The sequence below is a fragment of the Denticeps clupeoides genome, chromosome 18, assembly GCF_900700375.1.
Source record: "Denticeps clupeoides chromosome 18, fDenClu1.1, whole genome shotgun sequence".
Taxonomy (NCBI): domain Eukaryota; kingdom Metazoa; phylum Chordata; class Actinopteri; order Clupeiformes; family Denticipitidae; genus Denticeps; species Denticeps clupeoides.
In genome coordinates this window covers 5,224,918-5,246,899 of record NC_041724.1, presented here as the reverse complement: position 1 = coordinate 5,246,899, position 21,982 = coordinate 5,224,918, and the positions used below count along the sequence as shown (strand labels likewise).

The following is a 21,982-nucleotide window of genomic DNA, read 5'->3' as shown; positions in this document are numbered from 1 at the left end:
AGAACAGGATGCACCTGAGCTCAATTTTGAGGTTCTTGGCAAAGGCCGTGAATACTTATGTTCATGTGATTTCTCAGTTTTATATTTTTAATACATTTGCCAAAACCTCAACCTGTTTTTCACATTGTAATTATGGGGTGTTGTGTGTAGAATTCTGAAGAGGAAAATTCATTGAGTCCATTTTGTTCAAGGCTGTAACATAACAAAATATGGATGCACTGTAAATACTTTCTGGATGCACTGTAATACTGTGTCTCTGCAATAGAGGACAGAACTTGTCATTGGCCAAATTTATTTTTTTATTTAATTGGTTTTTTAAAAGATTTACATTTATATAATACATTCATATGTTATTAATGTATAAATGTACATTTTAATGGGTGTATATTTTGGGCATCTCAATAGATGTGTTCTCATTACTTCTCTAATTTTGCTGAAACACAATTGTTCTACTGCCAGGTAGGGTGAGATATATTTAACAACTGGTATTATGTATGTTTTCTACATAATATCTACATTATATCTACCATATCTGCCACATCTACCATAATTCAGTCTAGTGGGTTATTAATTAACTAGCACGGAATAAGGAAATAACCCTTCCTACAACTCTTTAATGTAAAAGGCAAAAGGTACTGAACAGGAATCAAGTAAAACATCTGGAAAAAGAAGTAAACAAGTATAATACTCAGGAGAACACCAACAAAAATGTAAAAATGTCTGAACTCCACCTTGTTACATTCATAAATTTAAATGAAAAATTCTGCTTCATGATGCAACATGAACAACAACCATTGTCTATGAACGGACCAGTTAACCAGTCATTTAATCAATCACATCAATGTCACTGTCCTCCTCTGAGCATGAATCCACCTCAATGACAACTGGAAACATACACACTGGCTCTGGCACAGGACTAGAGAAGCCTATCACGTCCACATCATCATCAGTGCTTCCTGGAGACTCTTTTTTGACCTTTGATTCAGGGTTCCGAGCAACTGCAATGGCTATTTCCATTGAGGAAGACTCTTTTTCAGAGGCAATTTCTGAGCTTCTGGATGGTTGGTCTGGATCAGAACACGTCTTGGTTGAACTGAGCAGAGGTTCTGTTGTGCTGAACAGCATGGTGTAGTAAGTTTCCAAAGCATTCTCAGATGGAAGATGTGTTTTGGGTGGCAGTTCTTCTACCCCTGGCCTGTAAAGTTCTCCTGTTGTCGCTTCTCCAGTGATTTCTTTCTCCAGAACTTCAGCTCTTCCTTCTTCCATAGATTTCCTTTGCTTTCGTCTACCTTCTAGCAATTGCCTAATCTTCTTAAATGCAGAAGTTGCTGTCTCTCTGTCAACTGAATTGATCACTTTACTTTGCTGATCGTGTAAGTCCTTCCTCATCCTCTTCCTTGTGCTCCTGACACCATGTCCTGTTCCCTTCTTAAAATCGCTCTGCTGCTTCCTCTTATGGGGGACACTCGGACTTTCTTGAGGAACCTCAGCTCTCAGATTACCATACTTACCAGTGTCTCTTCTTGACTTAAACCCCTTAACTGGTCTTCCTGGTCTCTGTCTGGTCACTTCCTTTCTCACAGATTGTTCAATCTGTGAGTCCTTCTCATTTTGCTGGCTTTTCAGACATTGTTTTCCCTGGCTTCTGGTCATCATCCTCACCTGAAAGTCATCCTTTTTTAACGTCAATTGTGGTTTCCCCTTTCTTTTGGGGTTTGGTGAGTTCTCTGTGGTGTGGTCCTTATTTTGCACTTCATTTCCAGGCATACAGGACTCTGGAATCAATCCATCCTGAAGGTTCTGCTGATTCGGGAATGCTTGTGAAGATCTATGTATACTGTCATGTGAGGTAATAGTGCATGTCTGAAGATCAGTGTTGGCACTGCTGGCATTGTTGTGCGACGGACCTGCGCTCTGCTCTTCAAAAGACTGCAGGACAAAATCTAAAATGTCACCGTGAATCTGGCCGAGGGAGACGTCAGATGGTTCGGGGAGTTCCTGAAGTGCACCTTGGGGTACGGGGATGGGACGTAACCTTGGGCAGCCTCTTGGCCTGCAGGTGCCTGGGGTTCCACCCTAATAAAGAAAAGGAAAATGTAAGTTACACATTGCAGGAAGACACAGGTGGCTTTATATGAACTGATGGACCAATGAGTATCAGAATGTCATTTGGTTTGGTACTGGACGTGGCACAATCGTCTACATTTTTACACTTTACATTTATAGCATTTGTGAGTGACTTACATTCAGTACATACAGAGACACTCAGGGTTAAGTGTTTTGCTCAGGGACACACACTGGATCATATGTGAGTAAGTTACCCACTAGGCCACTATCACATCTGACACAAGCATCTGACAAAATTGGGTTCATTGATGTGGGCTCCTCCCATTTTACATTAATCATCAAAGTTTGTCCTCTGAGAGAAATAATAACCCAAAAAAGAACTGGCTGGGTTATTAGTTCTTGTTCTCCCAAAACATATTTTTGGTTGGAAATGTGGAAAACTCTACCCCATACTGTAGCCCATGTAATGAGCAACTGTTTCTGTATGTGTGGAAACCAAGCTACATAAAAAAAGTGTAGAAACACATTAACATCAATGTGCAAAATTGAAGATTGAACAAAAAAAGTTAGGAATGGATGTAAACTTGAGGGAACCATTCCTAACCTTTTTTTACAGTGTAAAATGACTATGAACTTAGGCCTCCCTGATTACTGCACAACTCAAAACAAGCCCACAGCGCCATCTAGTGGGCAACATGGCATGGCGTGAAAATGGCAACACAAAACCCAGCAGGTGAACAGCAGCACCTCATTCTTCAAATTCACGATCATCTACGTCCTTTACTGAGATACAAAACACAGATACGAGAAACGCGGTTACCTGACCCCCTTGTGCCCGACACCGTCTCTGTCTCACGCAGGCCATTTTGGGCCGCAAGCAAATCTGGCTGCCGACGCGCCCCCCTCCACAACCGGTCCATCCCAGTCTAACAGGCCTGCCCTCTCTCAGAGCCACGCCACCTCTTCCTCTTCTTCGTCCTCCTACTCTGCTTGATGTGCTCGGACCTTGCCTTGCTCCCCTGCTCGTTCTTACTCTAGCTCCTCTCTCGGCGCTGGGCATTCCTCTCCCTCGCTGACCTCTACTTCTTGGCCGTGACCTTTCACTTTGTGGGCCCCCAAGAAAGTAGTTGATGAATTCTGGTATGTCACCTTCAAAACTCTCCAACAGCTCTCCATACTCGTCTTCGTCCATGCTTCTTCTTATGTCCTCACCGTCTCTAGGAAGGGTGTTCGAGGGTGACAAGAGGGGCTGTGTAGGAGCACTGAAGTTGGGTACAGATGGGTGCTGTACATTCTGGACCATCCCTGTTCCATATATCAATGCATTCAATGCCGCATCATCAAGAGTGGACGTCATCACCCCAGGCACGGTGACATCATTAGGCGGAGACCCTGGAACGCTGGCTCTGTTGGGCAAACAGCACTGTGTCTCCCATGGCCTCGTTCCATCCGTACCATATGGAACAGTGGGACAAACACGCGTCCAGTCAGACGGCCATTCCTCCGTCACACGCTGAGGGAGTTGGGAGGAAGTGATGTCATGGTGGACCGGATGCTCTCCCTCGCCCGTGTGCTGTTCTGCAAAGGTCTGCATGCTGCTCTCTCTGATCCACTGCAGCCCTTCGGTTTGTGCTGCCACCTCCCTATAAACTACTCGCTCAATACATCGCTTTCCTCCTCCGTGGTGCCAACCATCTTCCTCGGCCCCCTCATCCTCCGGCCTCCTCTCTTTTCCCTCCAGCCACGGTTTAATGCCCAGTCGGCCTGCGGCGAGCAGCAGCTCTTCTTTATCTCCTTCCAGAACGCCGGAGTAGAGCAGGCCCACCAGTCGGAGCAGGGTGGCGGCCTTAACAGCCTCCAGCTGGATCAGCCGGCAGTGCCCTGCTGGGACGGCCGGGAGAGCCGACAGGGTTCCGGAGAGCCGCGGGCTGAAGGCAGACAGCACACAGCTGTGCACCGGGACGGAGACACCTGAAGAGGGATTCAAAATTCAACATGTGCATGTACGTGTACCTGGATGGTAGCAGCCCAGAGGGTGACACACTGGCACACTTAACCAGGGGGACTGTCCCTGTAGCTACTGATTGTAAGCTCTGGATAAGGGTGTTGGACAAACGTATGCAGAATCCACATCCAGTATAGATGATATATACAGCACAGGCCAAAAGTCTGGACACACCTTCTCATTCAATGTGTTTTCATGACCATTTACATTGGTACACTGAAGGCATCAAAACTATGAATGAATACATGTGGAGTTGTGTACTTAACAAAAAGAGGTGAAATAATTGAAAACATGTTTTATATTCTAGTTTCTTCTGTGCTCTGATTACTGCTTTGCACACTCTTTCTCTCGATGAGCTTCAAGAGGTCGTCACCTGAAATGCTTTTCCAACAGTCTTGAAGGAGTTCCCAGAGGTGTTTATCACTTGTTGGTCCAGCTCACCCCAAACCATCTGGATTGGGTTCAGGTCCGGTGACTGTGGAGGCCAGGTCTCCACTTTTTGTTAAGTACAGAACATCACATGTGTTCATTCATAGTTTTGATGCCTTCAGTGAGAATCTACCAACGTAAATGGTCTTGAAGATCAAGAAAACACATTGAATGAGAAGGTGTGTCCACACTTCTGGCCTGTATTGTAGATGTGTGTACGTGGGCACCTCACCCTGGGCCTGTAAAATCGTGTCGCAGAACTGAGCCGACAGCTGCTGTCTCTGAAGCTCCTTCAGCAGGAACAACGCAAAGCGCCCCATCTGAGACAGCGACAGACATGCAACATACTTAAACTCTGTTAAAAACCGATCTGCCGACTACGCCGATCACACAATTCTGTCCTTACTTTGCGGGTGTCCGGCGGGCCCCCTCCACTAAGACAGCCGGGGTTGTAATGCAACTGTTAAAACACAAAATCGGGTTACACATCCCCTGATACACGACATGCTGCTGTATATGCGGGGGTTGCTTCACATGCAACAGTTACATGAGCGGACGATCCACGGGTTTTCAGCGACGTCCGGGTCCGGGGACCTTACGAGGATCCACCGCCATCGCTGGCACCAAATGCATCCGGCATGATTAGATTGTCGTTGTTAAGGTGTCACTCCGAAGTGGGACAGCGCGCCACCTTCTCCGTTGTAGTTTGTAAAAAAAAAAACACATTTTTATATCTACGTCGCCATACCTTTCCTGGCTAACTTTACGCACAACGCGGACAGGCCCTAAAAGTACATTACTAACGTACGCGATCGACAAAACATGAATAGAATGTCATTTCGTTGTCTTTAAGACACTTTCACGCACCTGACGGCGACGCGGGACGCTGCTCAATGGCGACAGTCCCGCCCGCGTGTCGGCGGTCACGGCGTTGAAAACCCGGCCGAAAAGAAGAAGTGTTACCTCCCCACCGCGTGGAAATCCTCGACCGAAACCGCCGGCGTCCGCACAGCTTGCGTGGGTCTTCACGCAACTGGCCAAATTACGCGCGTCACAAATGGAAGAAAACTGTGCTATTAAAAACGCATCGTTTTATTTACCGTCACACATCTGGGGAGAATGCAGGTGCGTGCAATTTTATATTAAAATGATAGTATAAATGTTCACTTCTGAACAGGACATCACTACACCATTGTAGCACCCAGTGAACACATTTTGGGATTTTTAGCTGCTGTCATGTTTGTCTGGGTCATTTCTGTCATCAGAGTCGGTCGTCGGGTCCCGTCGTTGGCCGGCCATCGTCTGGGCGCGGTCCGGGGACGGGCGGTGGCCAGCGCTGCTCGAACTTTCTGAAGAAGAGCGGGTCGGCGAAGGGGCCGCCATACACGATCACCTGCAGCACGTAGATGAGGGCCACAACCAGGCAGGAAACGAGCAGGAATGGCAGGAAGGGCCGAAAGTGATGCCATCCCAGCGTCAGCCAGTACCCAAGGCCTCCACGTTCTCCGCCGTGCGTTGTCTTCCTGGACGTCCCGTCTAGAGTTGGAGTAGAGTTGGATATATACCGCTCTTCGTCCAGGTCAGAAGGAGATGGGTTGAGAGAATCCATAAGGACACGGACGTTACGAGAACAGTGGAATTGCCAAAGTCACTCTGACGCTTTCTTTATCCCAAAAGTCACAACAAGAAGGCCGAGGTGTCCCCTCCAAAGACCATGATTTCACCAGTGATCTCGAAAGCCCAGTGGACAACCATAGAAAGGAGAAAAGCTGAAAAGCCCAACACCGAGCTGCAGACCACGCTTCGGGAATCTCACGTGGTGCAAATGCGAACGAAAAGCCGTCCTTCTCAACCACTGAACTGAAGTCAGGGAAATCTGACACTGACAAGGGGAGGGGGCACAGAGAGAGAGAGGGAGAGAGAGAGAGAGAGAGAGAGAACGTGCGAGCAAAGGAGTGCATGAAGACTTGTGATGTCCCCTAAGTATATTTAGCACCAAGTGACATGACACTGGGAAAAATAAAGAACTAGAGAGTGGCAAAGACACTGCCTGAAATGCAGAGAGGTATGCAAGCAATGGCAGGAACTGGACGAACAGATGTTTGTTCAATCCAGACTGGTGCAGCATGAACGCGTTCCTGCTCAAGAACACAATCAGTGTCCTGAGGCCATAGTGGAAGTGGAAGATTTATTTCTGAAAATTAGTCTTGTGTTAAAATGGGTGGTAGTAGCCTAGTGGGTAACACACTCGCCTATGAACCGGAAGACCCAGGTTCAAATCCCACTTACTACCATTGTGTCCCTGAGCAAGACACTTAACCCTAAGTCAGTAAATACTTTACTTTACTTTACTTTACTTAAATCACTTTTATTATGCCGTTTAAACCCTCCCTGTGCTTAATTTAATATTCAATCAGACTGCATTATGGGACATCTTACAAGCAACCTGATGCTTTCTTACCACATATAAATCAAAAGCTTATTAATGAAAGTGCATGCATACATTTACATTTACAGCATTTACCAGACGCCCTTATCCAGAGCGACTTACAGGGACAGTCCCCCCCTGGATCAACTTAGGGTTAAGTGTCTTGCTCAGGGACAGAATGGTAGTAAGTGGGATTTGAACCTGGGTCTTCTGGTTCATAGACGAGTGTGTTACCCACTAGGCTACTACCACCCTACAATCGGTGTATTGTACACTTTTTGGGTGGGGGGTACAAAATAGCCAATGCATGTTATTCTAATTTCAGTGTTTTTACATGACATTAGTCTTATATTAGAGTTTGTGGGAGTTCATTAATGTCCAGAATGATTATAAATGTTGTATGCATGTGTGTTGTATGTGTGCTAATAACAAAAGAAACCTGATGTATTAAAAATGACTTTAATTCATTATTTGTTCTTTTAATTATATTGTGAATCTCAAAAACACAGGCAGCTGTGAAACAAACTTTCACACCACACATTATAAATATATAACGTTAAAAAAAAAAACTACAGCAGCTTTTGGTGATTTGTGATCAAACTAGATAAAGATAAGACTGTCTCATCACTCCTTTCTTTCACTTTCGTCTTTTACCTGCGCGTTAAGTCTCATTTTCTACCACCGAGTTATCTTCACTCTCTGCCACTCCCTTCTCTTCCTCTTCCTCACCCTTATGATCAGTTTCAGCACTAGCTTCTTTGGTCTCTTCTTTGTCTTCCTTCTCCTTCCTCTCTTTCTCGATCTTGGACAGATGCTGGCAGAGTGACTGCACGTAAGTGAACACGCACAGTGGGTCTGGTCGGTCCCCCATCAGCAGCATGTCAGATACTTCCAGCAGGGGGCAGCAGTCTGCCAGGGACCTGAGAAAGGGTCAAATGGGACCAAGATCCTTCTCAATGCCCTTCTATGCTTCAGGATTATTGCTACAGTTAATAAAATATATGGAATTACGATGGATGTGTTGCTCAAATATTACTAACAAAGACTCCCTTAAATGCATCAACACATGTACACGCATGCACTTACTCGGCGGTGGTGAAGGCCAGGGCGAAGTTCTTCTCTCTCTCGCTGGCTTTCAGGGATGAGAAGTCAAAAGCAGACGGAAAGAAGCGGTGAATGAGAGCACAGAACGCCAGACCATCAGACCAGGATGAGGAGAAGTTCTCAATGTCAATGCCCTACGGACACGAAGCAGCAGTCAGGACGCAGGTCGGCCTGTCTTCGTATCCCGGCTTTTTTTCAGCCCCTAGCCAGCTGCCTCACCTCGTAGTTGCGTGTCTTGTTGCGGCACCACTGAAGCACTTTCTGTTTGATTGATGATCCGTTGGACACACCCACTGAGACCCTTTGAACCTTGAAGTTTCTCTGAACTGGGGGTCTGCAAAAAATATTATAATGTCAATGCACTAAATTCTTGTTCAATGTAACAGATTTGTTAGGCAATAATAGGATTATAGGATAATAGCAATAGGAATAGGATAATAGGCTCTGGATAAGGGCGTCTGATAAATGCTGTAAATTTAGCCCTCTAATTCCATTTTAGGGAGTATCTGTGTACCTTCAGAATCTCAGTCATCAAGCACCTCATCTAGCAGCGAAACAACAGGATAGGTGCATTTCATGTTTGGCCTCTGAAGTGGGTGGTGTCTTTTAACTAAACCCAAGATAAGCAGTCTCCCTCTCCTCATCTTCTTCCTCTCTTTCCTGAACGCACTTGTCTGTTTGTCAATTGCCACCTTGACAAAAATATATGGGGTTTTGTCTTTCTTTCAGAATACCAATGGTTGGTGCCAAATATGAAAATTTTAAACAACTGTTTTAATTCAACGCGAAAAGAGGTTGGCCATCTAACATTATGACTGGTTCTAGACTGCATTTAAAAAGCCCTTAGCTGACCAGAGAGTTGCCTGGCGAGTAGCAGTGTTTTTTATAAGCCACTGAGCAAACTACCTGATCTTTAGGTAACACAGACCTGGAACAGCACGGTTTTTGAACACCGCGATATCTGTTCCAATTGTTGTTTTGCTATGGGCATCAATCTGAAAAGGCTGAAAAGAATTGTGCCTTCCATGATTGGATGAAAAAGAAGTACCACCACGAGAACCTGAGTTGGTTTCAGGAGGAAGATTAGAGGGAGGACGAAGGTGACTCACTGGCCCTGCTGGAACTTCGCCATGGCGTCTCTCCGTGCAGAGGGACGTCCAAACTGCCGAGAACGGCCCGCTGATGCTGCGGGCGTGGCCGATGGGGGTGCTTTTCTTCTTTCGGTCACGCTGGTCTGTTTGTCCATTCCTCCTTCCTCCCTCTCTTTTTTCTCATTACATCCTGTGGACGTCTTGTTCTCATTTTCCTCTTGTTTCCTATGTTCCTCTGGTTCACTCTTTACTTCTTTTTCTTCTTTAATCTCATTTCGGTTCTCCATTTCTGTGTTTTCCTCTCCATTCTTACTTCCATCCGTGCTTTTGTCTGTAATCTCTTTCGCCTCTGTTTCAGTGGGTGGACTGCTCCCTGGTTCTTTTTCCTTCTCTCCCTCGGGTTCTTCTTCTTCCTTCACTGCATCACTGTCTTTGTCGCCCACCTTCTCTTCACCTCTCTCTGTTTTAATGTTTTCAGCATGGACGACAGGTTTGGTGGACCCTCCCCCGTCCCCATCAGACATTACTTGAGGTCCTTCCTCTCCATTCTCCTCATTCCTCAGTTCCATATTTTCGCTCTCCGGCCCACACCTTTCCTTAAAAAAAAAAGGACCAATAACAATATCAAAGTATATAAATGTAAAAAACACTCATGACATATGGTCTGTTACAAATAAGACGTGATTTAGACATGCTTTAAGGACCTTGTACAACCCTGTGCATGCATAGATTCAGTTATTTAAGCCTGTTATGTGCCTGTTATGATATATGCAGTGTTTTTTTCTAGGATACATTAGGGCAATAGTTAAGTGCATTTAGTGGAGATTTTGCTCTAACTACAAATGCACTTCTTGTACTCCCTTTCCAAGGCAAGTTCCAGCCCTGGGAGGTCACAGACTGAATTCGTTTTCATCACACTCACCAGATTTTTGTTCTCATCTTTCTGCTTTTCTGTTGCGATGCTTGCAGGATCATCCATTTCTTCTCAATTCTCTGTGCAAGTGAAATGTACGCCCAGACTCCTCCACAGGAATAGAAAGGTCTACCAAGCCTGACCTGAACAGCTTCTTCCAGCTTTTTCTCCCCACTTTCTGACCTTGTGCGTGTAGTGGTTGTCTCGGTCACTGTCTCTGTTTCTCTATGTTTCTCCGTCTCTTTCCCCCTGACCTTTAAAAGAACACAGGATCCAGAAATAGCCAGAGTAGCACTGGCTCTATCAAACCCCTCAACAGCTGCTACCATTGGAAACCAAATGACACTATCTTACACCCCCCACCACCACAAACACACACACACCCATCACAGCAACCACAACTACAGATTCACTATTGCAGCATAATTTCAATTGCTTTTCAACTCTCTTTTGGCCTTTTGCATTCCTTACACCTACAGAAGGCTGTTGCACCACACACACAGCCATGAAATCACGCCAACTGAAGATTCACTGGATTTCACTTCCCTTACACATCAGTAGATCACTGTAGGTCACCCAACACTGTAGGTCACTGCCAGTAGCATGGGCTACTTGAAGAAACCGCATGGAGCACAGGCTAATCATAGCACATTATATTCAGACACTATATAGGCAACTGATTTAAATCTTTTGAGTGTGTATGTGTCTGTGTAGATTAAACGCCATACGAATATGCAACCGCTAACATGACTTACATTTGGTTAAATATATAGTTTGATTAAATTTAGGTTTAAAAAAAATCTTGTTACATAAAGGTAGTTATAGGTATATTAATAATACTTGATTATGTACAAAGGTATATCTATGTAGTCTATGTGAGATGTAGTCTATGTGAGACCCTGCCTTAATCCCTGATATGTATTTTTTGAACACAGACGCAAGTGACTTTTTTACTCAGTTCCTCACTCACCTCTGTGTTTCTCCTTCCACCTCCTGTACTCCGTCCCCCCGTCCTTGGATCGGTGCATCTTCTCCCTCAACACAAAACAGATGGCTTTAAAAATAAACTGCTATCTTTCTTCTCCCCCTGCCATTATCTGGTCCCCCAGCCTCTCCTCTGTGCTTCACTCTTTACTGAAATGTCAGCATGTCTTCAAATGCCACCATCTTGGGCACTTGCTTTCTTCTGGAGTTTAATCGCTGTCCCACAGTCTCTTTATAGGCTGTCAAGGGCACTGCAGCTCAACCAATGGTAAATTTGTTTGAACATAATGGCACTATGTTCTCAACTAAGTGGTTGAAGAGGTCACTTTTCATGGGACAAGAATATCTGTTCACCCATGTGGGCGAAAGTCTTATTTAAATCTCGCACAGGTTTCATGGAAGAACATTGGTCTCAGTCAAAGTAAATGCACAGGCTTGTTTCTAAACTGATGCACTCACTGTACTGGCAGTCAAACATGCTTGTTGTAGGAAAAGGGCTGTTTATATTGCAAATATTTGTTCAGTACATTTGTCGGAGAAGGGGAGGGGAAGAGCAAAAAGAGTAAAATCATAGAGAGCAAAGTTTGCGAAGAAGGCACACGAGGTCACCAGACTCAACAACAATGTGTTAGTGTACCACCATTGGTATGCTGAGCATAATAATCATATTATGATTTTCACATTATAGAGAATCGTGTCATCCATTTTGTCCAGGCAAGCATTTGTGATTTATATTTTCTTACTAAAATGTAACATTTAAATTTGAAACTTTGATGAAGGTTGTTGACGACTAAATAAAGTGTCCCTGACCCACAGTATTTAAAGTTTAAAAGGCAGTCATTGCTGCTCATTTGTGTTTAAAGTTGTAATACTTCTATTGTTTGATGATAAACTAAAACTAGCTACTTAGCAATACCAATTTTGAATGCTACGACATTTGAAAGTAATTGGCAATAGTGTTTTTTTTTTAACTTCTTATGTATTGGCATAATAGCATGGCAAAAATGATCAGATTACATTAAACTGTTAACTGGAAGCCAAATGAAAACAAAAAAACTGCATGGTAATTTTTTCAGATATTCTGTGAACTGAATTTCAGTTCACAACTTGAGTCTTTTTGGATTTACATTGTGCTTTGGATCACTTTACAAAACTCACAGTTTCATTCGTAAGTGAACTAGAGAAGTGTAAATATATAACACAGGAGCTAAATCAGTCCTGTTTTAATGTCCACTGGTAAAGCAGATGAGTTTCAATTATTAGCCAGTCTTGATAGCCTGGGCTAATGACCAGGCATCTATGAATAATTAGCTCGATGGCTAACTGTGCTTGTTTAGTATTAACTAGCACTGACTGCTAGTTTTTCAATAGCATAAATGTGAGGTTCTGTTGGGGGGGGCGGCCTGAAAAAGTGAATAAACTTATTTCTCTTTATGCAAATATGCTTAGCAGCTTACATGTAACAATGCGTGGGAGTTAGCATTCCAGATGGAGTAATATCTTTGGTAGCACAGTCGTTATTCACCCTACTCTGGTGCTACTCTGAGCTGTAAAAACCATCAGGTCGGAGGTGGATGCTGTGCAGGAAACGGCCATGTCAGGTTGGGGTGTGCCAACTTTCGTCTCGTTCTTTCACACTGGGCCGAGAATAGCCGCGTGGCGCTAACAGTGGACGGGAGAGACATTCGAAGCAGCAGGGGTCGCTGATGTTGGCATCATATTAGGTGGGAAAAATGGCACAGCTTGTGGGGAACTATGTCCATATGTTGACATCTATAGGGTTGGGTACTGTTATGTTTGTTTTCATTCGAGAAAATAGGATCCCCGGTTTTCATTGTGCATTGGTTTTTAAAGCACCTTAACAACAGTGGAACCTGCATTCACACCAGATATCACTTTAATTACATTTACATTTACAGCATTTATCAGACGCCCTTATCCAGAGCGACTTACAATCAGTAGTTACCGGGACAGTCCCCCCTGGAGCAATTTAGGGTTAAGTGTCTTGCTCAGGGACACAATGGTAGTAAGTGGTGATTTGAACCTGGGTCTTCTGTTTCATAGGCGAGGGTGTTAGCCACTAGGCTACTAAGACCCAATTATCGTTCCTTCCTTTATTTCTTATGGTTCATGATTATTCCTACCTGCATGTATGCCTTGTAGACCCTGTACTGCCTTTTTTGTTTTGTAGAATTATATAGAAATCCGGAAATACATCTGGCTAAAACAATAGGTAGTTGAAAGCAACAAGTGGTTAATTACATTCTATATGAACTATGCATGGTTTTCAGAAACTTGCCCTTGGTAGGTTATTAATGTATTTCTGAAAGCTCAGTTTGAGTTCCTTTCTGGTTTTGGGTACATACAAAGCACAGCATGGAGATGTTACAGGAGTTCATTTGAAAGTGTCTCATGTTATATTTATACATAGTGCCAGATGACATATGTATGGAACACTTCTCTTTTTTGCGCTGTTGGATTATTGCGTGATGTGTAAAGATAAATTTTGAATGTGGAAATCTTTTTGCGAACGTAGGCAAAAAAACTTCTGATTGAGATTCTGAACTCATTCAATTATGGGCCACAAGATTTCAACAAGTATTTAATGGACAGATGCATTCAGGAAGATGGTTTGTGGTTCTCTATCTTCCATGTTGTCTGACGACTAGCCACTGATTACTGCTAAACTTTGTGGGTATGTGAATGATTCACATACTTTCTGCATGTATGTGCATGTGTGATGTGGGGAAGTATGTTTCTGAGTGTCTTGTGATTGTTTGCATGAAAGTGACATTGTGAAAGACTTTTTTTTTAGCCCTGTGGCACAGCAGACCTCCTGACTACGAGAGGAAAACCTTGATAAGGAGGAAGTGAAAGAGGGCCGTGTGTATTCAATGTGATTTCCCAGATCCTCAAGTAGAAAAAAATGACTGACAGCTAGGTAGCCTTTTGACTCGTATTTGATTAGTATTTCGAATATTCCGAATTGTTTAACCACAATGCTGTTTAAGGCAAAATGCCTCAAGGGATGCTTGTATGTATATTTTTTTATTTATTACCTACCAACGTTTTGGCAGGCCTAGGATAAAGCACATGGCACCATTGATCCCTGTGCTGATCCTCATTGCTGTTCTTCCTAGAATATCTCGCATCCTGCGCGTAGCCGTAATAATGTTATTGCAGGATGAACAGAAATGCTGGGATAAGAGTGAACCCACATTTTTTTCAGCTTGAGATCAGTGGCAAACCTTGGCTTGGGCTCCTGTCTAACTTATTGCGTAATTATGCAATTTAGCAAAAAAAAAAAAAATCAATATTTGAATTACTGATATCTCTGAGGGGTAGCAGGGCCGTTGGTACTCTTTGGCACTGACCTCATCTTCAGCTTTGTTGTTTTTGAGGGTGGTGTTTGAATGGACCGTATATGACTATATAAAGGGAGTAGGGAAGGAGGAGGCATGTGAGTAGGGGAGGAGCTGTGATAGAAGGTGGCTTGAGTGAATACTCCTCTGTTGGCTGGAGAAGTTCTGATACGGACCTTCATGTCACTTTTTCTCCGTTCTGTTTTTGAGGTGTGTTGATTTGTCTGTCTCTTTTTCAGGCGTCCAGCAGATGAGAAAAGGACACGATGCCGGGCCGTAGTTTTGGGTTACGCCTGCGCTCGTGGTTGACGTTTCTCACGGGTCTGGTGGAGTGTATCTGCTTCGCCGGCGCCGTGTTTGGCTGGCCATCCCTGGTGTTTGTGCTCAAGAGTGATGGCTACTTCCAACAACTGTGTGTCAACACCACCGTCAATGGGACGTACACGACAGGTCTTTTTTTTTTTTTGTTGCCACTCTGTTCATGCTGTATGTGGGGTTACTCTGTGTTAGGCTGCACAGGTTTCTCTAACATTTGCATTTCCTTTACTGTATTTGCATGTGGCTACACGATGCCTGCCTGGGGTTTGTTAGACTGCAGTTCACAGGACAAGCAGTTCTCCCTCATCTTCACCATTGCATCTTTCATGAACAATTTCCTCACGTTGCCCAACGGCTTTCTATTTGACCGATTTGGCACAGCAGTGACCAGGCTTCTCGGAATGTGAGTATCTGCATACATCCCACTAGTCTTTCCCACCATCGAGAAATGTGTTATAGACACATAAGATAGAAATACGCTTCAAATCCTTTACATGGAGACGAGAAATATGTTATTTTTCCTCTCTGTGGTTTGTCTCCGTCTTTCTCCACCTTTCTCATATGTTCCTGAAAGATTATTTCTCAGAAAGGGACTCAGGCAGGTCTGTTCAGGGTCTTCCAAAGGTCTTCTCTTGATACTAGAGCTGACCCGCTTGCTACACATGCATGGTTTAAACATTCTCTGACTTGTCCATATGTCAAAATCCTCCTGCCAAGTTCACCCCAGATGTCTAACATTATTGTGTCAGATCCCACCTTTCTTCCCAATAAATCTGATTAAGCAGAACAGGGTTTTGGACAAGAAACACGCAGTGATACTGGAATCCATGTTCTGGCCCAGTAAGAGATCCTCCGTTTTCCAAGAAGCAGATGTATGTGGAACTGCCAATGTAATGGTGTGAGAAAGGGTCCGGATTTTGAGCTAATTTATCCACCCCACCCCCCCTAAGGAATGTAAATGGATGAGAAACAAAAATCTACAGCATTATCTGGGATATTTTGACTGCACGCCACAGGAAATGAAAAGGCTGGTGTGTAAATGGTGAAGTGGTAAAGGGGTTTCCACCACCCCACAATCTTTAGTACGTTCTCTGGACCTCGCCTAATCGGTTGTTTCTTTTCTTTAGATCACTTTACACCGCTGGGACCCTGCTGATAGCCTTCTCAAGCGCTGGTAATTGTTTGTACTGTACTTTATCTGATGTTCTCAGATCCCTGTCTAGAGTTTAGTTCCTCAGCAGTTACATTCCTTGGAAATATTTCCACTTATTTTCACTTAATTTATTACACTGGTAGTTGTGTATTGTGTATTCTGTGGTATAGAGGCTATAGGTTATATTTGAAGGGTCTAACAGTAGAACTACTGTTAAAATACTCTCTCTCTCTCTCTCTCTCTCTCTCGCTCTCTCTCTCTCAGTTCAGTCTGTCTGGATCTTTCCTGCTCTTTCCTTAATAGCTGTGGGGGGGATTCTCTTCCTGGTCACTAACATGCAGGTATGGTACTGAACTGGCCTAATAGATCAGAACTTTGAACAGTTTAAACTTTGACAGCTGGATCCAGTCAAACCATTGACAGAAGGGGAATATTTGTTATTCGTTTAGGAAATGATATATGATCGATGAAAGCTGCACTCTAAATAAAAAGTTTCCAGACTGTATACATGACATTTTTGAAAAAGGCTGTCTTCACATTCTTTTTTCTAGTTTATGGTACCATGGGTATAACAAAATTATTAGTGCTTTTTCCTTTCTAACCCATTTTATTTTCTATTTTCTGATCCATGCTGTCTGCATAGGTGGGAAATTTGTTTGGTTTCCGCCGTTCCACAGTGATCACTCTGTACAATGGTGCCTTTGATTCTTCCGCAGCTATTTTCCTTATCATCAAGGTAAGAAATGTTCATGCATTTACCAGTGTTATAATGGAAACTTACTGTTGATTGATAAATTATAAAAAATGGTGATGAACCATTTCATATCCTCAGTTGCTATATGAGGGCGGAATCTCTATGCGTGCATCCTTCCTCTTCCTCTCCGCGTGTAGCGTGATCCACCTGCTCCGCACTGCCCTGCTCATGCCCCGATCACACATCCCCTACCCTGTTCCTGAAGGCTACACCTATGGGTATCCACACAACTCCTTTCTACCGCTACGGAATTGTGCTGACGTAGCGTTTCTGTACATGCCTCAGAGCAGATTTTTCATACGCATCTTAACAGAATGAAGTGTGGTGACAGTGGCAGTTTAAGGCACAAATCCAGCAATCAGAACCCCATCCAAGATCCAGCTCTTTCAGAGGAAACATCTCTAAAAAACAAGGCACCTTTGGCTCAAATCCTGCCAGGTTTGCTTGTCTATTTTGTGGTTAATATGGCATGTTATTATCATGATTAAATCCATTCACCGAGGTCTTGATGAACCTGCTCTTTCTTACTTCATATGTTACAGAGAAATCCTTCTGGAGCTGTGTTCTCTCCAGGTTCTTCCTGTTTCATTTGCTCTGGATTTCAGTGATACAGCTGAGGCACTACCTTTTCATCGGCACATTGAACCCCATGCTGATCCGGCTCACTGAGGGAGATCCCACGCTTGGTATGTGCACATAACCCCTGAACTCCCACCTCATCACACAATGATGTTTAGGCGGCCTATTAAAAAGGCTGTCACTTCCGAACCTCAGACCCGATAATCTCAAATTTAATCATTGCTATTCATCCACAATTTTCCTCCACTTTTGGTACCTAGATAGTAACAAAATAGATTGCTTCTTCCTGTGATGTTTACAGTGATTAGCTCTGTGTGTGTGTTCTCTCCCACAGTAAGCAGGTTCACCAATGCGTTTGCCTTCACTCAGCTGTGTGGCGTTCTTTGTGCACCCTGGAATGGACTCATCATGGACAGGCATAAGAAGCGACCCACTCAGCCAGGTGATGCTTAGTCTTCTTGTATATAGGAAAATGTGACTTAAATTTTATTTAAAATGAGGACTTTTCATACTGTAAATGTATTGATACATCAAATATGATGATGATGATGAGAACTCTTTATTGCGGTTGCAATACACCATGTCACTAGTCACAAGTACCAGTGAAAAACTGGCCATCAACCTATTCACAACATTACATATGGGGGTAGACGGGTCAGGAAGAAGGGAGATATGGAATAACAGAAAAAAGGGAATCACATACATGATGTACATGATCTATCTCAGTGGTACCATGATAATAATCTGTGCACGTGTGTGTGTGTGTGTGTGTGTGTGTGTGTGTGTGTGTGTGCATAGGCATTAGTGAACAAGAGGCAGACCTACAAGCAGCAGTGTTGTCCCTGGTGGTGACGGTGTTGCAGTGTGTGTTCTTCTCAGTGTGTGCCGCTACACCTTTTTTGCCCCTGCAATATCTCACCTTTGTCCTGCAGGTCCTAAACAGGTCCTTTTTGTACGGTGGAAATGCTGCCTTTATTAACATTGCGTGAGTTGTTTTTATATCACACGCATATTTGCACAGTCATTTGTTCTACATTCTGGCTGCAAAATGGTGTTAATTAAATGGACTGGGTTAATGGAACAGCAAGTTTCCTGCAATGCAAACACACACTGAATGTAAATATGACTGCTACTTGTCTTTCTGTAGGTTCCCCGCAGCCCACTTTGGAAAGATATATGGCCTGGTCATGGCTCTGTCTGCAGTTGTGTCTCTCCTGCAGTATCCGTGCTTTGACCTTGTCAAGGGACATCTCGGGGGAGACCCCCTTTATGTGAGTACGGCTGCAATTTCACATGACAGAAATAGGGGACTTGCTGCTCTTTTCCCTTCTGCTGACCCTGTATGTGTGTCTAGGTCAACATTGCTCTGACTGTGTTGAGTTCTCTGGCCTTCATCCACCCCTTGAATGTTTACCTCCACTGCCGTCGCCAGGCAAGCCAAAAAAGTGATTCCAGGACCTCAGCTATCTCATATAACTAGACCAATCACAAAGGAAACAATGGTTACTGTTCATTTATAGGATTTGTTGCCATGAAATGCTGCCCTAAGGTTGTTTGTGGAAGCTCTCTCACATCTTCGCAGCATTTTAAGTTTATTGGTTCTTCAACGCTACTCCTGACATGCCATTCGGCTGCCACTGGCAACCACCAAACGCTGAGATTGGTTCTTGCACCAATCCAGTCTCAGCTGTTTAGACGCATGCTGTGCTGGTTTTAGAGTGCAGCGTCACACCTGTCAACGTCACCAGAGGCTCTGACCTCCTGGTGGTCAGCTGTTCCAATGTCCTGTCAACAGGGCTGCAGTAAGAAGGAAGGTTTAAACTTGTTCTTTTAAACTTCATTATATCATTTCGTACTGCGCATTATACTGTAGTTATTATACGTTTTTTTATTATAACATGTGAGGATTATATATGTAACAGACTGTTTACATGTTTTGACCAATATTTGTTTTGTCATTTGCAGCAATGCATATGCACATACGTTGACTGTAAACCAATTTAGTGTTATTTCATGTAGAAAATTGTCTGTCCTTGTATATGTGAACTCTTAGAAATGAAGACCTAATAAAAAGGTGCATAAAAAGAAGTGTGAATTTTTCCACACAATAAAAGCACCAGGCAGACACTGCTGTGATGAGGACGCCTCCTGAAACGGATGGGTGGCCATTTCAGATGGACACACCTGTCACATCCTTTTTAATGGTACCAACGTCCTCCTGTTCTTTGCCTGCACTATCCATGCATGCGTGACATAGTCTAAGGTCCTCAAATCCAGGAACTTGCTTTCAGTCCCTCCATTCCCGATTAAAGGGCTCTTTTATCTTTGCATAGCTTTCCTACCCGGTTGTGATGGCTCTGGTCCTTGTATCAACTGGCAATGATCACAGCACAGCAATTGTTTTGGCTAATTGAGCCCCAGATTATGAGGAGAGGAAAACACAGAGCAATTTTTGCACACAAAATCAATGATTGTAAAAACATATTTAAAGTAGGATGATACACTCACACTAAAAGCAGAGGCATTCATAATCCCGGTAAAAAAAAAAGTGTAAAACACAACAAAAATAAGTGAATTGTATTCCACACAGCATATATGAGGAATTTGTTGCGTCCAGTCGGCACACAGAGATGTCTACAGCACCCTCCGGGGGACAAACGTATCACAGACATGCCACCATAGAAGAAAATCAGTGTATTGTGTGTACTGCAACGTAGTTGGCACTGGTATTGGGTCGTGGTTTCAGACGGACATCTTGGAACACTGGGTGCAGGGCGGGGACTTGCCCGGTGGGACGCCAGTCTGCCGCAGGTGTTTCTTTCTTGTTTTATCTATTTAGCTCACACTAGTGAGATACAGCCAGTTAGAAAATAGTGCCGTACAAAGCTGATGCGATAAAGAAAACCATTATTGGTAGAATATGGGAATTTTGGAACAGCGACTGTTCTAGGCAGTTATCTGCATGTGGAATTTGCGTACGTGTAAGTTCATATACGCTCTACGTGTGAACTTCTTGGAGCAGAAGGAACAGCTCCAGGGCTTCACCCCCGTGTGTATCTTCATGTGAGAATTAAGGCCACTGCTCTGGCCAAAGGACTGTCCACAATGCAAACACGTGAAGGGCTTCTCTCTGGTGTGGCTGCGCATGTGTGTTGACATGTAGCTAGCCGAAAGAAAGGTTTTGGCGCAGACGGGGCAGGAGTGCAGCTTTTTCTCCTCCAGCATTTCATTATGGATGTTCATTTTGTGGGTAATCAAATAACGCTTTTCTATAAAGGCCTGGTCGCAATGGTCACACTTGTATGGTTTCTCCTCCGTGTGCACGATCAAGTGTCAGTTCAAGTGGTACTTCCGGAAGAAGCCCTTCCCGCACTCCTTGCAGGTGTGCGGCTTCTCATCCGTGTGGCACAGGAGATGACGACTGAGGTAAGACTGGTGAGTGAACATCTTCCCGCATTCGCTACACATGAAGTCCTTTGTGCCATTGTGGCTCATCTGGTGAATGCGCAGGGTGGTGCTGGTGGTGAATAATTTGCCGCACTCGTCGCACCCATATGGCTTTTCCCCAGTGTGGGTGCGCTTGTGCCGCAGCAGCGCGGCCAGACATCTCAAAAGCATGCCACACTCATCGCACATCAGTTGATCTTTCTTCGCTTTCATCTGAGTCTTGGCTTTAGATGGTGGATCAAAGTCTGCCACCTCTGTACTGGGTTCCATGTTTGAGCCGCCGTCTGGAACCCCCTCAGTGGCGTCGGCTCGCTCTTCTGGCAGCAGCCACTCCACACCGTCGGAACCGGACTCATCACAGTCTGCTGATGACCCGTTGTCTGGGTTGCGGGCCAGAATCCTCTGGGAGGTTCTTTGCTGTCGGGTGGTGGCGGTTGTGGCCCCGTGAGAGTCCTGGTCAGAATCTGAGCTGTACGGCGCACATTCGTTACTGGGAGGTGCTGGAGGTAATAAAATATTGAGATTTAGAGCATGTCTTCAACTAATGAGGCTGCATTAGAGCACTCACTCACACTGCCCCCTTACATATCTTAACAGCCATTTGTAAAATCTATTCTCAACTGGTAAATGCATGAACAATATTCCGGGACTGGGTGGCTCAATGAGGGGAATACAATAAGAATTATATAGTAAATACTTGTATATGGTGTCGTTTCAACATCCGTGACAAATGCTATAATGTTGGGCTGGTAGTAGCCTAGTGGTTAACACACTCGCATATTAACCAGAAGACCCAGGTTCAAATCCCACTTACTACCATTGTGTCCCTGAGCAAGTTAATCCTAAATTGCTCCAGTGGGGGACTGTCCCTGTAACTACTGATTGTAAGTCGCTCTGGATAAGGGCGTCTGATAAATGCTGTAAATAATGTGTTTTTAGGAGCATCCCTCTTGCGGAAAACGGGCTTAACCGCAGGTTATAATTCTGATCATTCTACACATCGGTCTAAAACCATCTCCACGACTTACACAAGCCCTCCATCGACGTATAGAGAATAAACGGATCAATCACAGCTCGATAAATCGCCTCCGGAGAGGAAAAAAAAAAAGATCAACACAGACGACTTCCTCGGCGGCGCTGTGTCGGCTTGTGTTTACGCCTCCCCGTGTTGGAGACGCTTCGGCGCCCCCTGCAGGAAGGGAGGACGACGGGGGTCGACGTTCCGCTGATGAATGTGCAGCAGTCTCAGGTCAGAGACGGGATTTTTTTTTTAAGACTGTATGTTTGTTGTTATGTCACCACGTCTACCAAACCCCAGTTAAAAATCATACTTGCACAACTAATACAA

General features: G+C 44.2%; 4 protein-coding genes across 6 annotated transcripts; 1 reads left to right on the top strand and 3 right to left on the bottom strand.

The window, feature by feature from the left end:
* Positions 1 to 724: 724 nt before the first annotated feature.
* Positions 725 to 6,372, bottom strand: LOC114768547 (uncharacterized). Its single transcript, XM_028960902.1, has 6 exons — positions 5,369 to 6,372; positions 5,049 to 5,192; positions 4,908 to 4,961; positions 4,734 to 4,821; positions 2,888 to 4,038; positions 725 to 2,076 (listed from the first exon to the last, which is right to left on the bottom strand). The coding sequence occupies exons 4-6, from the start codon at positions 4,819 to 4,821 to the stop codon at positions 826 to 828; spliced, it is 2,490 nt and encodes an 829-aa protein (XP_028816735.1). The 5' UTR covers positions 4,908 to 4,961; positions 5,049 to 5,192; positions 5,369 to 6,372; the 3' UTR covers positions 725 to 825.
* Positions 6,373 to 7,374: 1,002 nt separating this feature from the next.
* smtnl1 (smoothelin-like 1) lies at positions 7,375 to 10,703 on the bottom strand. 2 transcript variants are annotated; one of them, XM_028960556.1, is made up of 5 exons: positions 10,047 to 10,703; positions 9,143 to 9,715; positions 8,253 to 8,367; positions 8,016 to 8,167; positions 7,375 to 7,849 (listed from the first exon to the last, which is right to left on the bottom strand). In XM_028960556.1, the coding sequence occupies exons 1-5, from the start codon at positions 10,364 to 10,366 to the stop codon at positions 7,591 to 7,593; spliced, it is 1,419 nt and encodes a 472-aa protein (XP_028816389.1). In that variant the 5' UTR covers positions 10,367 to 10,703; the 3' UTR covers positions 7,375 to 7,590. The 2 variants fall into 2 exon arrangements, with proteins under 2 accessions (XP_028816389.1, XP_028816390.1); XM_028960557.1 differs by having other exon boundaries at positions 9,143 to 9,720; positions 10,047 to 10,690.
* A 3,786-nt stretch (positions 10,704 to 14,489) lies between these two features.
* slc43a3b (solute carrier family 43 member 3b) lies at positions 14,490 to 19,247 on the top strand. Of its 2 annotated transcripts, XM_028960312.1 has the most exons (13): positions 14,490 to 14,509; positions 14,623 to 14,833; positions 14,975 to 15,104; positions 15,829 to 15,875; positions 16,119 to 16,195; positions 16,498 to 16,590; positions 16,687 to 16,826; positions 16,922 to 17,046; positions 17,151 to 17,294; positions 17,522 to 17,629; positions 17,986 to 18,172; positions 18,335 to 18,458; positions 18,542 to 19,247. In XM_028960312.1, exons 2-13 carry the CDS (start codon positions 14,650 to 14,652, stop codon positions 18,665 to 18,667), a joined length of 1,485 nt encoding a protein of 494 aa, XP_028816145.1. In that variant the 5' UTR covers positions 14,490 to 14,509; positions 14,623 to 14,649; the 3' UTR covers positions 18,668 to 19,247. The 2 variants fall into 2 exon arrangements, with proteins under 2 accessions (XP_028816145.1, XP_028816144.1); XM_028960311.1 differs by lacking the exon at positions 14,490 to 14,509 and having other exon boundaries at positions 14,516 to 14,833; positions 18,542 to 19,246.
* A 158-nt stretch (positions 19,248 to 19,405) lies between these two features.
* On the bottom strand, positions 19,406 to 21,776 carry LOC114768404 (zinc finger protein 184-like). Its single transcript, XM_028960666.1, has 2 exons — positions 21,663 to 21,776; positions 19,406 to 21,134 (listed from the first exon to the last, which is right to left on the bottom strand). Exons 1-2 carry the CDS (start codon positions 21,673 to 21,675, stop codon positions 20,521 to 20,523), a joined length of 627 nt encoding a protein of 208 aa, XP_028816499.1. The 5' UTR covers positions 21,676 to 21,776; the 3' UTR covers positions 19,406 to 20,520.
* Positions 21,777 to 21,982: the final 206 nt, after the last annotated feature.

What these genes read in the sequence shown, in the direction of transcription:
- slc43a3b (XM_028960312.1), top strand. Translation starts at nt 14,650, where the DNA reads ATGCCGGGCCGTAGTTTTGGGTTACGCCTGCGCTCGTGGTTGACGTTT. An exon ending in GATAGCCTTCTCAAGCGCTG is followed by an intron (nt 15,876 to 16,118) that starts GTAATTGTTTGT and finishes TCTCTCTCTCAG; the next exon opens with TTCAGTCTGTCTGGATCTTT. An exon ending in CTATTTTCCTTATCATCAAG is followed by an intron (nt 16,591 to 16,686) that starts GTAAGAAATGTT and finishes TCATATCCTCAG; the next exon opens with TTGCTATATGAGGGCGGAAT.
- smtnl1 (XM_028960556.1), bottom strand. Translation starts at nt 10,366, where the DNA reads ATGGTAGCAGCTGTTGAGGGGTTTGATAGAGCCAGTGCTACTCTGGCT. An exon ending in GCGAAGTTCCAGCAGGGCCA is followed by an intron (nt 8,368 to 9,142) that starts GTGAGTCACCTT and finishes TATTTTTTGCAG; the next exon opens with ACCCCCAGTTCAGAGAAACT. An exon ending in ACAAGACACGCAACTACGAG is followed by an intron (nt 8,168 to 8,252) that starts GTGAGGCAGCTG and finishes TCGTGTCCGTAG; the next exon opens with GGCATTGACATTGAGAACTT.
- LOC114768547 (XM_028960902.1), bottom strand. Translation starts at nt 4,821, where the DNA reads ATGGGGCGCTTTGCGTTGTTCCTGCTGAAGGAGCTTCAGAGACAGCAG. An exon ending in CACGATTTTACAGGCCCAGG is followed by an intron (nt 4,039 to 4,733) that starts GTGAGGTGCCCA and finishes ATCCCTCTTCAG; the next exon opens with GTGTCTCCGTCCCGGTGCAC. An exon ending in GTCGGGCACAAGGGGGTCAG is followed by an intron (nt 2,077 to 2,887) that starts GTAACCGCGTTT and finishes TTTCTTTATTAG; the next exon opens with GGTGGAACCCCAGGCACCTG.